General features: G+C 34.6%; 1 protein-coding gene across 1 annotated transcript; it reads right to left on the reverse strand.

Annotated features, from left to right (window-relative positions):
- Positions 1-3,085: 3,085 nt before the first annotated feature.
- Positions 3,086-8,138, reverse strand: LOC100374281 (uncharacterized). The gene is made up of 7 exons (XM_085498587.1): positions 7,927-8,138; positions 5,974-6,055; positions 5,572-5,666; positions 5,030-5,131; positions 4,755-4,814; positions 4,105-4,218; positions 3,086-3,322 (listed from the first exon to the last, which is right to left on the reverse strand). The coding sequence occupies exons 1-7, from the start codon at positions 7,996-7,998 to the stop codon at positions 3,260-3,262; spliced, it is 588 nt and encodes a 195-aa protein (XP_085354713.1). The 5' UTR covers positions 7,999-8,138; the 3' UTR covers positions 3,086-3,259.
- Positions 8,139-18,411: the final 10,273 nt, after the last annotated feature.

Below are 18,411 nucleotides of genomic sequence, written 5' to 3' on the forward strand. Positions count from 1 at the left end.
TTCGAGTCCATGTTGATTTGATTTGATTTCTTTTTCATAACTGTAGCACAATATATTATTGACAAATTAGTTGCTGCATCGATAACCAAATATTCATCATCTCAGCATATTGGTATGAATGAATTCACCATAGGAAACAGTGGTAAACTATACAACCGATCAACTTGTTTATTTAGCGTGCTCGACAACTTAAAGCGGGAGGGTCGTCACCTGCGCACGCGCGGGAATTGAGTCCCAAGCGACGATACAACACGCTAATAACGCAAAGGCTCATGGGTAGGCGCCTGTTTGTAAACCATGACACGCTATGGCCATCTGAGGCATGCGCAGGTGACGACTCCCCAGCTTTAACTCTTCACGAGTTACATTTGATGTTGTTGAATTGTATCTGTTGCTGACAACTTTATTGTTTCATCCTTGCCATGTGTTCTGTGCCTTGTGTTAATCCTGGCGTAATACTGTTTCCAAGCTGTCCCGAAGTGTCAGTCAGTTACCACATTGTAAGTCAGGGAGGAACATGGTGGCTGTGGGCAATGCTATCCGCACTAGACTCGGGAAAAAAACAAAGATTCAGTTGTAAAATAAATTATATTTATTAATTGCATGCACTTACAGAGTAAAACCGGTAATTCATTGTTTATACATTTACAGTGAAACAACAGTAGTTTACTGAGGAAAAACGCAGTGCGAAATAATTACTTTTGTTGGTACATATACATTATCTTTGCCATAACGGGAACACTTTCGTAACATACCACGCCCTTTTCTGGTGGCTCCTAATGACATCATTCTTCAGTCCACAGGAAATCACAGTACTATTAAATGCATTAATGATACACTGGGTTTCATTTTTGCTGGTTAGTCAAATTCGCTAAAAAATAAAATCCGCGTGTACATGTAAAATAACAATACCCAGTGAAATACACAGTACTCTGGCTCAAGAGAATTGGCGAACACAGTTTTACTCGTTCTTATAGAAATGTATCTAGTTGGTGGAGTTTTTAAAAAAAACAAAAGTTGTTTTCATAACCGTAGTATGGTGTAATCATAGCTTCACCTCACCAACCACTACAAACAGACCGCCGAGATACATAGTTAATGGCACGAGTTGGAGTGCGTAAACTGTAAATGCCATATTTTTTGTCAGCACTTTTTAAACACGCGATGAAAGTCCGAGTGTGTTTACGAGATTGCTCATTTACAGTTGTAAACGCACAAAACGAGATGCCATTAATGACTTATACCACGATGGAAAGGATAAAATTAAAAGATTCAGCAATCGGTTGCATTGCCAGTGCACAGCACTGAACGCATGTTAATTTACATAAATAGAAAACATGTATCGTAGACTTTGTCATTTGCTCACTTATTTTATTTTATAGTAGTGGTACAAAACGTAATTTACAGCTTAGTTAGTTTTTTTTTTATTTTTAGACTATGATTTTCTACTAGAAAAATATGACTTTTGCCAAGCATGCGTTTCCAGCATCAAATACTTAGTTTTTGTGGAGCGGTAAGGTATTTCGGTAACGTGGTAAACCGAGAATCACAAGATATACTGGTACTGGATGAGTTATTCTGTTCCTTAGATATAAGGGTATTGACAATGTTCCAGGCCTCATTATACTGTAAAATCATTTATTTTCACGGACATTTAATTTTACTATTTTGACCCTTTGAGCAATTTCACTGGGTTTCAAGTTCACTAATCTATCAGGAAAACATGGATTTAATTTGTAGCGGATTTTACTTTTCGACGAAATTAGCGAAATTAAAAAGCACTGAAAAATTAATGCGTTTACAGTAAACTGAAAGAAAAATCAGTTGTCAGACTGCACACAGTTTTAGCAATTTGGTCATGTTTTGTGCATGTTATCACTATATATTCACAATTTGAGTTATGAATGATCGTCCCCGTGTGCAAATCATAATTTTAAGTCTTTTAGGATTAAAATCAGGAACATAGCTTTGAAGTAAAGACAAAAACAACTTTGTTTGCATATGTATGTATACTAAAAACTGGACAACATCATAGGTGGCGCCATACTTATTTGGAGGGTGTTAATTGTTTTATCTTGTATTCTAAAAGGTAGTAGAATAATTATACTCATAAATTGAATTTTACAAGTGGCTTTCAATTTAAATTGTTGAGTGACATTTGACCCTCCAAATATGTTCAGCAATTTTTTCAAAAGCACCGTGACTCACTTTAAAGCGCGGTGGTCGTCGCGCAGCGCGTGTTCGAATTTCATGTAAATAAACAATGTATTTTACACGCGTTGTATACGTCGCTATGAGTCCCATGTCGAACAGGACGCGTCACGACGACTACCGCCCTTTAAGATAAGTTACCATTATTTCCTGTTTGAGCCTTGCCTGTGAGACCCAGATACGAGGTCACTTATATTCTAATGTATATTTCACCATAATGAAGGCAGTTGACTACTAGTATTCACATACAGTATTTGCTGTTACACATATCTATTTCGCTGTTCGCCAATATCCTGTAGCATATTCTTGTAATTGCTGACTTTCTGTCCGTTATTGTCAACAGTTTAGCATACTGAGGGAATAACTGTGTCCATCTTGTATCCCACGTGACTTTATTTTCTTGCAGTTAATATCCAAAGTGAGAACTTATGAATTTATTAATAACAAACTACTATTGTTTATTGATGTCATGATTACTCCTGTCACGTTTTACCAAACCTGAGATGTTATGTTATACTGTAAAACATGTCTTTTTCGCGAATTTAGCGAGAGAAGTGATTCGCTAATTCAAGATGTCGCTAATGACTTTATTATCAATTCAAAATGGCCGCCAAAAAAGGAATCAACAATGATGACAAGAAAGATTCGCTAAATCAACATTTCGCTATTACGTCATTTTACAACAATTCGCTAAAATTGCATGCCGCTTTTTCAACATGTTTTACAGCATAACACATATGTAGGAAAGAATTGCATTTAATCATTTGTGTTAACCCTCCATGTGCACACTACATACAAGTTTACGTTGGGTGTGGTTTATTTAGGGTTACCTGAGTGAGGACATTCATTGATGTTCGACTATTACAAAGATGGATCTGTTGTTGTTTATATGTTTTATTAAAAATTATAAATAAACAATAAAAACGGTGTGAAAATCATAAAGGTATATCAAACCGCTTAATATGTTTTCCTACAAGCTATAAAACGTAGCTTGATGTATAAATTACATCTTATGGCATGTAATACAAGTCATGATACGTATTTCCTGTTACGTAATTTTGACATCATAAGGTGGAAGCAGGCTATCGTAGTTTGCTGGCACACCATATCCCTGGAAGACACAAAATATGTTTTATTAAATACAAGTGAAACGTTAGAAGTAATTTTAAGGTATGATGCTACTCGTGGTCATGTTTATGTGCGCAAGATTTAGCGCATATAGCATAAGCAATATTTTGTGTCAAAATCTGTTCACTATTATTCGTTTTAGTAATAGTCAACGGTATATGAATATTTTTGGTTCACTTTTAATCTGTTTTTTTTTTCTTTTTTTGTTGAGAAAATGACACAAAACGTCATTTTAGCAGCGGTGTCAATAGACCACAAGAAAAACACATTTTCTCGATAAAAACTGACAAATATTGTCAATTCTTAATACTTTTAGACACCAAAAAGTACCTTGTAAGACACTATATATCTTTTTATCACCACATGTACTGAGAAAAATTATTAAGATATTGAGATACATTTATTTTATAGGAAACAATGATAAAATGCCCTGAAACAGACAAAACATGCCATTTTCACTGAAGTTCATTGATCGATTTTCTTTTAACGGGATACGTTAACCCCATTATATTTTATTTTATTTTTTTCATCCGGAAATATTGTTACCCTTGTGTAGCATTCTACCTTAAATACATCATTCCCCAAATATTAGTATCCAAATGCGTGTCAAATATAAATTGTTTGCGATGATTTGAAATGTTCTTTGTGCCGACATTGAACAAACAGAAAAATTACAGATTTCGTTGTACCCGGCGTCCTTTGCGCGAAACGAAACGCAGAGCAAGAGAACAAACGGAAAAAATAGGTGCATTCTGGGACACTTACATTACATAGTTTTCTGTCAATGTCTCGATCACTGTAATTCATTATCCTGTTGTAATAATATTCATAATCACCAAGTTCTTGATAATGTGACGTAACGCAAAGTATGCAGTATATCTACATAAATTAGAGAGAAAACAATGAAGGCGTTTGCAAATGTACTGAGTGTCATTTCAATGTCATGAAGATTAAGTGGTCGGTAAGCACGCACTCACGTTGCCTGCCGCTGAATTTGACATGGATTGTTATGCGCATGCACGCACTTGTATGGCTTCTCCCTGTAATGTTCGCTGTCGCCAATGGCAACTATTGGGGGAAATACAACCTTGCAATCACAGACATGAGATACTGTAATTCGTCACCACAAATGGGGAGGCTAAAAGTTTGTGTCATAGCTAATTAACTAACGGGTGCAACATGTGCTTGTATTTAACCGGGAGAGGCTAACACTAGGATAACCTATTAAACTTGTCATAAACGTCGTTGTATTAAGAAGATGACCTATCACATCGTTCTAAGCGTGATATACTAGTAGATTCTGTGGTACTAAATTGCACCACGTCACTTTCAATTTGTTCATCAACAAGTGTCGCGAATTTGCGCCACGAATTTTACCAAATATCTATAAATAAATCAAAATTAAGGGTACATACATTCAATAAGGTGGATACAATTAGCGCCAGAATGGTCCCGTACATCACTGGGTAGTGCTTCTGAAACGACAAAATGCAAACTATGTTTTAGTATTATATATTGTTCTTTACTGTTTCGAGAGTGAAATAAATAAATGCCACATGAATATTTTAGATTTAAAAAAATCATGAAATTTGAGAAACGATCATGTGACTTTATGGATCTATACCTCTAGCAAAATGTCGTGCTGTCTTCTGACAAGAATAGAACTGATAGAATATTTAAGTTAACTCACCAATTGTGCTTCTATTACGGCAATCCATATATCAATCGCCATGTCGGAAATAATGAAAACAACAACACCAAGAAGCCAAGGCAGGAAAAGCTTCCGTCTCTCCTACAAATAAATTAAATATAATTGAAAAAAATAAACATCACAGTGTTCGATAGTTTGCTTATTTGCTCGTATCTATCACTTCCACACAGTAATAACGTCACTTTCTGTGATTGTTTTCCCAGAATGGACCCAGACAATAGACGGATCACAGGGCGGCATAACTTGTAAATAACGAATAACTCGAACGGGAAATGGCAAAAATTAAAAGTCCACGACTAACGTGGCAGTTTGTATCATTCGACTGCATGTATATGGACGTTGTTTGTTTGGTATGACATTCACGCATTATTACGAATTACTTCCTATCAATAGTGCAATGAAGTCACCAGTTACAAATAAAAACTATAATTTACTCATTGTATGATAAATGTCAATTATGTTAATTATGTCTATAAAAGGAAACATAGAAATTTTTTCTCCGCGATTTTACACAGACTTACCATATTGATAGCAACAAGTAACATCACTGATAACATCGCCATTATTGAATATCGTACGAAATGAACGATACTGAAAATTTTAATCAGGTCAAATTCTAAATAAATAAATAAATAAATAAATAAATAAATAAATAAATAAATAAATAAATAAATAAATAAATAAATAAATAAATAAATAAATAAATAAATAAATAAATAAATAAACATTTCTGAACATTAACACTATATGTAGACCGTGTCACGTGATTTGTTGAATTTCATCTATTGAACAGGAGTTTACGTCACAAAACAGCACACAACTATAACCCTTACGACAATGCATGAAAGGGCGTTACCCTTTTAGAATGTCAATGTTATCATTGAGTCTGAAAAAGATGTGAACGATATGAATACAGTACTCACGATGTCTGACTGCGTCGTCTGTGTTGCAATCTACCTGTACGTATTGGCGGGCTTCATATGTAACAGCAATAATGCAGAAAATCTGAAAACAGACAAATCACGAACTTGAAAATGCCCGTAAACAAAAGTACGAACGAGAAAGCCATTGATAAACAATAACACATAAGTATTAATTGGTAAAAATTATTCTATTGTATTTTCCTATACTATCATACTAATGAGGCCTGCATATTACCATGGATATTACGTACACATCATTGATACTTAAGGGATGAACCAATATTTCTGGTGGAAAGTTATTTACGCTGAAAGTCAGAGTATACAGTATGTGCAGATTCTCTGTTCTCTTGTGTGGTTTATCTATAGGGGCAAATTTTTACCACGTGTCATATTTGATTGTGAGTATTTTCTATGTATGTTTTAGTTATATAATGATCCTCTGCAGCAGAATACGTCGACCCAACCGTCAGAATATGATACACGTGATCTGTACGATACTCGACAACAAATCGACAACACTGGGGTACCATTGGACCCTAGAGGAAATGAGTTTGATCACTACGGTTCAAAATACGGGCACTCGAATCGAGTTATTAGGTTAACCTATGACCTTTACCCCCCAGTCCCTCAACAACAGTTGTTGAAGGACCATGCCTTACCATATCATAACTCTAGATTCGAGTGCCCGAGGTTAAAAGTATTCAAAGTATATGTTCGTCGGATCATACCGTTTCACTGTAATATATGTGAATAATACATGTTTTCCGCCAATGTAGTCGGAAAGCGGCTTCGAAACAATATTTCCTCATACCAAAATACACAGACTCGTACTGAACGTCGTTGAAATAAAAACGAAATGTATTCGTCTTAAAACGATGATGGCGCCATTTTGTTTACGAAGATTCGCCGGTGAGTCATACCCACGTTACTTTTTCACTTCCGAGTCGACGACTTCTCTTGAAGGGCTCATACCACTAATTGAATTTCCATAGACGACAATGTTAACATATGACGAGATTGCTATATGAAAATGACGAAGAAAGTTGAAAATATGGCTCAAAAATGGGAAATCAACATGCCAGTAATCAACCATATGAAAAAAACTAACATGTTGGCCAGCTCAAACTCTTGCAAATCTCAGGTAAACAAGACACACCTATTGTATTTGGATTGCACCAGGAGAAATCACTGGAAAAACACCAAGATTAGAACATCCATTAACACACAGAATAAACCCACAGGTACACAGCCGCTAAGTAGTAAACAAAAGACCACATGTTGGTCTCACCTCTGACCCAGGTGATTACGCCCTCAAACAGGGAGCACCTGAGAAAAATAATATTTAAAAAATTTCATTGGTTCTTGCTGGGCATTTAAATTGAGGGCTACGAGCAGCCATTGGTTAATTAGTGGCATGAGACCTGAAACGCCACTCTATATACGTCCTGTGTATATTGTTTTGGAATATCCGTTTGCCATCGAAAATTGCAATTTCAGTCGCGAGTCGATCTCCTGTTTATTACGACTATTAATCACCGGCGTATAATCGATAACATAGTGGTGGTATCGTGCCGGGCCGTGTATGCGATGTTTCTGGTGTACAAGTTTAATTACATTTTCTAAACCACGTCACAATGCTGGTTTGCATGTTTGTAGATGGTATACAATATTATAAAGGTACATTCTTAAAGGTGCGAGTATCATGGTGCTAGAATATACTGAGTACGTGGATACGGGGTACTACTATGGGTTACTATATGAAATTAGCGCTTGGAACTGAAATATAACTTGTATAAGTATACATTAGAATATACTTCTGATTTATGACGCTATCCCTAGATAAAGGGACTGTGTTTATGCCCAGCAATATTTGTATTGCCGGCCTGGGTATCCAGTGGCATTACAAGTTAGGCAATAGATGATGCGTAATTATGAGAGAGGAACAGTGCTTACCAGCATGTAAATAGCGCTAGCGATTGATCCACTCCGAACATCCCAACAACAACAAGATCGAATCAGTGCCATCGTGACTGAACTTATCTCTCACAGATCCCTTTCGTTCTCGATATCTCTCACAGTAAAGTTTGATTTTAACGTTAATAGTTGCAGTTGTACTGGTTACCCCACAAACTGATTCTTGTTCTGTACTAATACAATGTATATTCTCATACTGCGTAATAGTTTTTTATGATTCACGCTAAAAACCCTTGACACACCCGGAAGCTGCATTATATAGTTTATATGAGTCACATTTAATGACATAAGCGTAGTTCCCCACCAATCTGGCTGTCATAATATCCGGTCACTGATAGCGACTTCATTGTTAGACAACCCCCGTTTTTCTGTGACTCGGAAACAGATTCATTGAATGAACACATGTCGAAATAACGAGATTGTCACAGTAAAAAATACCTGTATCTTTTTTTGGAATTATCGATGATGCGTACAAGCCAATCTTACCATATTTTTCGTTAACATTTCACCAATTTTATCATTTATCACTTACAATTGCTCCTTGGAATACCCGTTTCATGTTCTGTAGTCATTTGCGTATGTCATTCATTCATTTACACGAAGCCCTATATCTTATACATTCACGGTACTGATATTCGACAAGATGTCTTACATACTGTACGAGTAAGTGGTCCAACCCCCAGTAATATTACAGTAGTCGATGTTGTCATCGAAATGAACATTTTTATGTTTTGATCTCTGTGCGTCCGTGTGTCTGTGCGTCCGTCCGTGCGTGCGTGTGTGTGTGTCCGGACCTGTCTGTATCTTGAAAATACCTGGACCAATCACAATCAAACTTCACACATACATCATACATGACATTATATATATGCACATCATTTTGTTTCAAGATGGCCGAACAGCAGACATTTTTTTCACTGAAAAATCATCAAAATTAAGCATTTCTCGGCTGTTTACAGATGGATTTTGTTCAAACTTGGTATATACATTAGACATTATAGGAGCTTGATACACATCATTTTGTTTTTCAGATAAGATTCAAAATGGCCAACTGGCGGCCATTTTGTTTTAATGAATGTGGTTCTAGTGCTATATCTTGCTTTAACTGATTATGATCAAATTTTAAATATTCATTATACATCATGTCATAGATATACAGATATATTAGTTTGACGATCCTATTAAAAATGGCATTTATGGATGGATTTCGTTCAAACTTAGTACATACGTTAGACATTACGGGTTCCTGATGCACATCATTTTATTTTTCAAATCGGATTCAAAATGGCTGACTGGTGGCCATTTTGTACTAATGAATGGTCTTCTAGAGCCATGTCTCTTAAATGCTTTGACTGATTATGTTCAAATTTTATATATTCATTATACATCATGTTATAGATATATACATGTATTCAAAATGGCTGATTTTGTTTTAATTAATGCTGTTCCAGAGCAATATTTCTCAATGTGGACAAGTACTTGTTTGACGATCAGATACAAATGTCAATCATTTTAATGTAAACAAATCATCATAATCATATTCCTGACATGGTAATATTCCAGCTATATTACTATAAACAAAACTATATATCTTAAATTTGATAACTAACGGGGACTGTGCCACGCATGGCTTGTCGCTATTATATTTCTATCACCCAGGATCATTCTTGAGCGAACATTTTAGGAAACCAAAACAAAATGGTGTCTTTGCAATGTGTGTAAAATTATGTCATATGATATGCTAATATTGCTAAGATGCAACTTACTAGTAGATACTTTGGGAATAGTGTTACGTTCGGATTTAAAAATAAACATCAAAACAATAGAAATGAAAGAGTTTCCTAAATGAGTTTATTTCCTCATACAGACCGTCAAACTATGACGTCATTTTTGTCAACAAGCATTCAAATGCACAGAATCTATCAAAAACATAACCTTCATTAACGAACCACAACAGATCAAAACAATCAGGTCATCGCGTCATCTATTTACGTCATAGAATGCTTTGTCACTAGAAGGCGCAGCTCACAGGAAAAGGGTATGGTTTAATAATATACAATTCCTAGTGTAAATGCATTAAATATTCACTTGGTTTTAAATTCCGATATTTTGCTGAAAATCCACATAACTAAAATCACAGGAACTTGTTATATTACGATAGAACTAATTTCTTCTCTGCTAAGTTCATGAATTTGAAACCCAGTGAAATTGCTCAAAACATTCAAATAGTGAAATTAAATAGTTTCACAGTATCAAGAATAATTTTTCAAAAACATTGTGGCACAAATGTAAATATAAACACTTTAACATGGGGCCCAGGGGCACCGAAGTCCTTTGGAATTAAGTAGAACTTGGGAAGCAGACATGCATGATTTTAACTGCTACTGTTCAAGATTCTGACTATTAATATGTTCAAAATTCAGCAAGTAATCTTCAGATGAATGCAAAGAATCATCTTTGTTACCCAGTATACGTACACTGCTAGTCTTAGCACAAGTGCTATCAACTTGCTTTATATTTAGTTCCATTCAATTCATTATCAAGTACATTATCAGGTTCAGTGTCAAGTTTATTATAAGATATATTGCAAAGTAAATTATGAGATTCATTAGTAAGGATTATACCCTCAATTTTGCATTTGGGATTGTTTCCTCATTAATTGTGTGACTCTTTTTTGTGAAGGCAGACTCCTCATTAATTGGGCGACTGTTTTTTTTATGAGGGCAGTCTCCTCAGTTTGTTTGGTTCATCTGCATGTTCTCTGAAAAAAAGAAGAAACACAAACAGGTTTAATGAAAGCACCATGTCATTCATACCTACAATGAATTTGTAGCACATAAATTTTGAGGCCTACTAGAATTTGAATAAAAATAATGATTGCACAAATAAAATACTGGCATATTTTTTCACCACACATTCGTCGACTATCAAAACAATATGTAATTTAGCTATTAAGTTGCATATGCAAATCATCCACACTAGCAACATGACATGCAGATTACATCAAATCTGTTGAGATGTTCATTAGCTAATTTACATATACAAATTACTCCCAATAATATGACATGACAATTACATCAATGTATATGCCTACCAAATTTGATCCAAACCTGTTGAGTCATTTAAGAAATAATCCAAATTTAGTAAAAGAACAATATGCTATTGACAATTTACATACCCGGTATGCAAATTAACCCCAATAGTAATATGGCACACAGATTACATCAATCTCTATAAAATTTGGTCAAAGTCTGTCGAGTTGTTTAGGATTTAATCCAATTAGTGAATTATCCCTAATAGTGCATCTATTACAACAATGCATATCCCTATCAAAGTTGACTCAAAGGGCAAATATGTCGAATTCTTCAAGAGATAATCCCAATTTAAGAAAAATATGGAAATTATATAAATTACATATTGTGCATATAAAACAGATTTAGCCCAAAAGGTGCGAGGAGTGTCCCAAAACATGTGTAATGAATTAAATAATTATTTCTATTCATGACCGCGGTTACAAACGTATTTTAGTTTACCTCCACACCCACAAACACGTATACCGTTAAGCCGATCGAGCATGGGTGGCCACATCGGGAGCCACATGCTCTGACTCGCGTGAACAGCGAGGGGTCCAAATTGCTAAATTACAGGATTACTCAGAATATATATTAACAACATTAATTATCAGAAAAGTATTAACAAAAGTCGTTCGATCACAAATATTCATAATTGGACTTTAGAAAAAAATCCACGATAAAACGACACACTATTAAAATGGCAGAGGCAACGATAAATTCACGCTACTTACCAGAAAAGTTGGGCGAGAGTGAACTACTTCCGGGTCGCGACCAATCATGTCGAAAAATGACCAATCACGTTTCGTGTACTTCAAGAGTTCAGTGAGTTGACTGTCATGACCTCACGTGCGATGAAAGGTGGCTGGATGGAGGTGTTTTCCGAAAAGAAATAAAATTTCCGAGTCCCCCTGCCTGGCATTACAGCTAAACAAGGTCTGCTTGGACGTTCAGTTGCGAGACGTATAAAAAATGCAGCCAGTGACACTTTTCGAAAATAAAAATACAAAATAACCGCAATCAGACCACGCGAGTTGGTAATAAATAGAACGCGTTGTGACACAGTCTCACCAGCCTCTTTCACTGACGCAATAAAATTATGCTATTTCCCAACGCACTTGTATTTAATACATTGACGAAAAACACCACAAGCAAAAATGTAAATCAAGCTTGTAATTACAAGTAACTCAATTCGAACGCAATATTCATCACTGTAAAATTGGATAAATTCGAACCAGCCAGCTCATGACCGGAGACGTCCGGTCGTCTTTGTCGATAACTTGCTAATTCACCATAATCGTGGTGGTAAACTGTTTAGCTGATTTTTTTCAAAAGATGGATATTCAATTCATTTTTCGTCTTAACCGTCGCAGTCTGCTTCATTGAATGTTTAGTTTGATAATTGATAAACATTGATAGATCCAGTGTGAGACTGTTGCTTTCAAGTTGTGTTTAATAATACAAAGATGATTTAAACTTGTTCCTTCCGTTGCGATCGTATTCAATATATGGAAATAGGATGTGTGTGGCGTTTGCGTGAGTGAAAGATGCAGGTGAGATTTCTCGTCGCAACGCGTTCTATTTATTTCCAACACGCGTGGTCGGCGCCTTTGATTGCGTTTATTTTGTTCTTGCATTCGCGAAATCCATCGCTGGCACTGTTTATTTTGTCATGTCTCACAACTGAATGTCCAAGCTGATTTTGTTTTGACTGTATTTAATAAAAGTACATTAGTCTTTACGAGTTTTGTATATATATCAGCATAATGTTATCGTCAACGCTAGAGTTCGTTTTTTTCTTCAAAATCCTTAATTTGAAAACGCCAAGTTGACAACATCGAGTCGCGTTTCGATCGTTTTTTATGATTCACGGGGCCAAGAAAACAATGTCAATACCTACCGATGATGTTGAATAATATTTTTGTGTTTGATTCCATTTACCCAATGACATGATTGACCGCATTACGATTGTGTGTGCTTCGCACAGACTATGGAGCTAAAAAAAATCCATGCACAGACCACCCACCTCAGGCGAAGCGAACGGTACTTCCGGTGAAATGTGTAGCCATGTGCAATGTGTACGCCACCCTACAGTTTTTAGCGACTGTAACATCAGGCATTTACACAGGGCTGTGCAATGTCATACTGTTAGTAATATTCTCTCAGTTAAACTCCGTAAAACATGTCAGTACCTTCTGATGATGTTGAATAAAATGTTTGCGCTCAGACACGACTGACATGATTGACCGCATTGCGATTTCATGTGCATTCGCACAGACCATCCACGCTCAGGCGATGCGACGGTACTCGGTGCAATGTCGCACTATCAGTACCGGTTTAATATTTTCTCAGTGACACGCCGTAAAAACATACTTATCTTCTAAATGCACTCTATGATGCAAGACACCCGGGATACGCTGGGAGTTATTACTAGCATTGTATCGAGGTTAACCCTGAACACACGTTCCTGTAACCTCGTGTATTTATTCCATCGTGATTCGATGAATAGCCGTATGTGGTTCATAGCTCTCTTGTCGGCGCACGTCTTTTTTTATTGCTCAACGGTATTAGTCGTCCACAGAGGTGACTGACAAGATACAAAACCATACTACGAACATAAATAAAAACGTAAAAATCAGTTGTCAGTCTACAAAAGAGCTATGGAACCGCAGCTATGGATATAGCCGCTGGTTGTTGCCTGTCAGTGACCAGTTCGTGCAATAAAACAGCGCAGCAAGTGTTCAATTCGTCCAATAACACACACTACTTTATTAAGACAGCGCCCATGTAATCACAAATACACATCACGCATTGTATTCTATCAAAACAATTATTATACTTTAATTTTCATAGCGAAATTTGAGACATCGAATCACACTGCCATATCGTCCAATGGTGATTTTATGCGTAACTGCGCATGCGTGATAAATTCGAATTAGTACTATTTAATCTATCATTAAACGAATAATTTATGCGATAAACCATCACAACATACATGAACACATCAAATAATATACATTCTTTATTATGAAACCACAATTTGATAAAAGAAGTGTGTATCAGAAAAAATAACGCAAAATGTTTACTATGCAAATTGTGCCACTCACCATGTATAATAATTGGACAGAGAGTACCTACACTAGAAAAGCCTGATTTTGGAAGGTTTTTGGGCCAAAAAGTAATTTTAAAATGATTCAAGCCAAATAAAAAAAAAATGCCCTGGAGATATTCACACAAGCTATCATAATGCCAAGTTTCAGAAAAATAGACTGAAGGGTTTTTGAGATATCTTTGTCTACAGCACACGGCCTACGGCCTACGGCTTACGGCCTACGGCTTACAAATTGTGATAGCATTAGTCCGTTGGACCGTTGGTCCAAAGGACTAATAAATTAAAATCTAGAATAGAGGGCAGAGAAGTTGATACTACAAAGTCTGGTCGATGAATTGATCATTATTGATAGGTATTAAAATCTTATGTATTGTACAGTGTGTATTATTTTAAATTTCATAAAGTTTATTTCATATTTACTATAATTTTTTATTATTTTGCAATTCGTTCTTGATTTTCATTATGTAAGTATTGTATTACTTTTTAACTATCGCCTTGTGGGATACCAAAACCTTAAAAAAATACCAGCAAACAAACAAGCTATAAATAAAAGTGAATAAAAATATGGAAAATAAATAAATACATACATATTTATACCAGAGTCAACATAACCGACGACAGACGCGGCGGACAAAAACGTCCCCTCCTATACCTTACCCTTCTCATTTATGATTCTGGCAAGGTAAAAACATCAAACTAGGAGCTCATTTTATAAAGACAACACACTGGACATGGAGTGACCCTTACTTTATATATTGCACTAGCTACATCGAAGATGGTGGAACTGGAACAACTTTGTTTGGAATGATAGCACAGCACACAGGGTATTCAAATACAGAAAGAAACATAGAGTATTCCTCAGACAACTGAAATAAAACTGAAACTTTGTATTTTAAGAAAACTTCTTTTTATTACACTGGATAATGTAAACATCAGTGTTTTAGTGAGAACATATCAGGTCTGTATCAGTAAATTATAACAAATAATATTACAATTACGCTCCAAATTACTTGAAACACCATTCACAGTTAATACTATTTTCAGTACGTTGCCAAGAAAAAAACAATCGCCATATCATTGCACAACATTCTGAAGGTGTTTTATTATGAATATGAGCTGTCTAATATACACTAACATTAGACAAATGAAAATACAGCAGTCTTGTACACTTGATAGAAAATTTAAATTATAATTTTATTCTGTTTTAAAAATTTGATTCTGTTTTCTATGCTAGGTTACTCCAAGATGACTAAGTTCATCAACAGAGGATCTAATTAATATTAAGTGACAATTTTATTGAATTAAATTTAATAAAGAACATCTATTAACAACAAAAACGCTCATTTTGGTAATATTTTCATTGTATATCAATAAAGGTTACTTTGCAACAGACTTGACAAAACAGTATTAATATTGTACTGTCGGCAAAATTTGACAAGTAGTATTTGGACTGTAATATGTGCAAGAGCTGGGATATTCGCAAGCTTTCATAAGCAATTAATTCAGTTGTGATTGATTTTTCAGCATCTTAGTGTGTCATCAAGTCACCAAAGTGCACAGGGAATTGGCGGTTCAATGATTAAAGATGGACTTTAAAATCAGTGTAATGCATTAAGATTAATGCACACTCCTGTATAGCCATTATGTGCATTCCTTTTCAATTTATAGGATAAATTTGATATTCATGACACCACTGTTTCCAAACAAACTTAGAACATTTAAATACTTTCTAGGTTAGTTGTGTTTAGTGCCATGGAAACAGAATTCAAACAGCAATGCATGGTGGGATTTCTTGTAAGTGAAGACAAATAAAAATTTAGTCAATAAATGGCATAATCCATCAGGTTTTGATCACTGAACACTATAATGTTTTAATTTGATTTGATTTAAGTTACTCAAAAGTTACTCAAATGCTAAGTTTTGCCGACAATATAACTTTCATCAATGTATTATTGTAAGCTAATAAATTATTGATGTTAGATTCTGAATAAAAAAAAACTGAAACACTAAAACATTAATAATAATAATAATAATAATAATAATAATAATAATAAAACCTATCAACTTTTTTAAGTATAGAGAACACCGAATTAAACAAAAACATTTTATGTGCACAAATCATCCAAAACTTGTTAAACAATTTAAATAAATCACAGATTCTTCTATCACAGGAATAAAGTTTAAATCTTAAAGTAAAACATGTTTAGAATTACGACAATTACTAATACAGAAATTAAAACACAGAATTGAGTTTAATTATGACTGCAAGGCTTGTTGACCAAATAATTATTTCACAAGCATTTTTTTTCAACATAGCGGGCACTGTACCAAACAAAATTATAAATATTTTATGTGCACAAATCTTGCACAACTTGTTAAACAATTTATATAAATATTAAAATAAGACATGCTACTTAAAATATGTTTAAAATTAAAAATAAATGTTGAATACAACTGCTATATTAAACAGAAATTAAAAAACAACACAGACGGACTGACACACTGATGTACGTATACCAATCATTGGTAGATTTTCAACATTATTATATGTATGATAACAAATAAAGTAAAATTTGATATTGATTTTAATGTTACATTCCCTATTTGGACAATTCACGAGAAATATTTTTAAAAAGAATCGTGAAATCAAGTAAAGAAAACTCTGAAAAGTATTGTCTTTAGTTCTTCAAATTTTCATGATTTTTTGCTAAGACAACTGATTTTATCATTGTGATAAAAAAAAAAATCAATCCACTGATGGTGTTTAGCGTATCATACAAAATAAGAAAGCAACTTAAAAAAAAAACTTGACTATCTTAATACTCTCAGCGTAACAAAGGCATTTCATCTTTATAAATTCAAAGTAAACGAAGAGGTTTTTACAATCTGATTAAAATCTGATGTAGTGTACGGGCTTTAATTATTTTGGCTATAAACTTATTTTAATTTTATTTTTTATTACTTTTGTTATTAATGCCCTTTTATTTTATTATTTTACTTTGATTTTGATTTTTTTTAATTCCGCCCTCCCTACATCGATGTAGGTAGGGCGGAATTAAAAAAAAAAATCACAAAATTTGTCACAAATCATATTCATCCAGATCCATTCAATTTAAGAATGTTTTTTAAATGTTAAATTCCATTGCCATGACGATGATTCATTCACAAGAAGACACACTTGTCAATTCTTACAGAATTGAGAAGTAGATAACAAGCATTTGTAATACATTAAAAATAACAACTAATTCCGTGCCAGACTGAATCTTTTGTTGCACATACTAGATAAACAAATTGTATCACTGGTATTCCCGTTCTGGTACACTTACACTGACCCAGTGATCTACATGCACTTCAAAGAAAGCCACATGTATCATCTTCTAAACTCAAAATCTGATATTTACAAACATTTCTGAAATAACTCAACTTGTATTTAAGGTAGCGGGACTATTATTTGCATGCTTGTTTTCATCTTCTAATTGTGACCAAATGACTACAAATAGACCCAGGAAAGTATATATTTTTAGAATCGCCAGACTTCAACCTTTACAAAGGCGTGTTTGCCATGTCCATATCTGCATTCTACGCTACGTTACTTAATCAAAAGTGAAAAATTACTTTTTTTGTAAAAAAATAATTACGCATTTATGCTGGTGATAAGAAGTTTTTTTTTCACTTTTCCTAGTTGTTCAATAATCTGGTAAATTGAATGTGTCTGGTCAGTTTTATTCAAGCAACGCGTTTTGAAAAGTAGTGTCCTGAATTTTAATTTCTGTTTTAGTTGCATTGCCCCCAACTCAAACCGCAACACATTGGTAAATAATCCATTAAATAGTTTGTCTGGACACATTCAAGTTCCTCTCATTGTCACCTTAGAGCTGTGAAAATTTGGTGTTAATCCGACGACAATAAGTATACGTTATTTTTTGTTAAAGACCTTGTATTTTGAAAAACATAAACTCCTAGAAATCGTTGATGAAGTCACAGCAAAGATTTTCAAGCTTGTTTATCGGCACAAGCGATTTGTTTTCACATCAAGGTCTGTTTTAACATGTTGTAGGGGCATTCAAATGTATAAGGCTATCGGAAACCAAAAAATAAAGGAATGGGGTAGCTATAATTCGATAAAATCGGCAGATGAAAACACCAAAATCAATGATTTTTTTCAGTGGCTGTGTGACCTTGTGTCTGACACATTCATATGCAAATGACTAATCTGTGTGTTTGGAAACACTCATTTACTACGTTCACGTTACGGGATCTCGGGACGTGCCGAAATTTTTA

This window comes from Saccoglossus kowalevskii, chromosome 4, assembly GCF_978046115.1.
Source record: "Saccoglossus kowalevskii chromosome 4, keSacKowa6.1, whole genome shotgun sequence".
NCBI lineage: Eukaryota > Metazoa > Hemichordata > Enteropneusta > Harrimaniidae > Saccoglossus > Saccoglossus kowalevskii.

Bases quoted from the DNA above. Each gene is read 5' to 3' on its own strand.
- LOC100374281 (XM_085498587.1), bottom strand. From the start codon at position 7,998: ATGGCACTGATTCGATCTTGTTGTTGTTGGGATGTTCGGAGTGGATCA. The intron at 5,667-5,973 runs GTGAGTACTGTA...TTATTTATTTAG, and splicing joins AGACGACGCAGTCAGACATC to AATTTGACCTGATTAAAATT. The intron at 4,219-4,754 runs GTATGTACCCTT...TAATTTATGTAG, and splicing joins TTGTATCCACCTTATTGAAT to ATATACTGCATACTTTGCGT.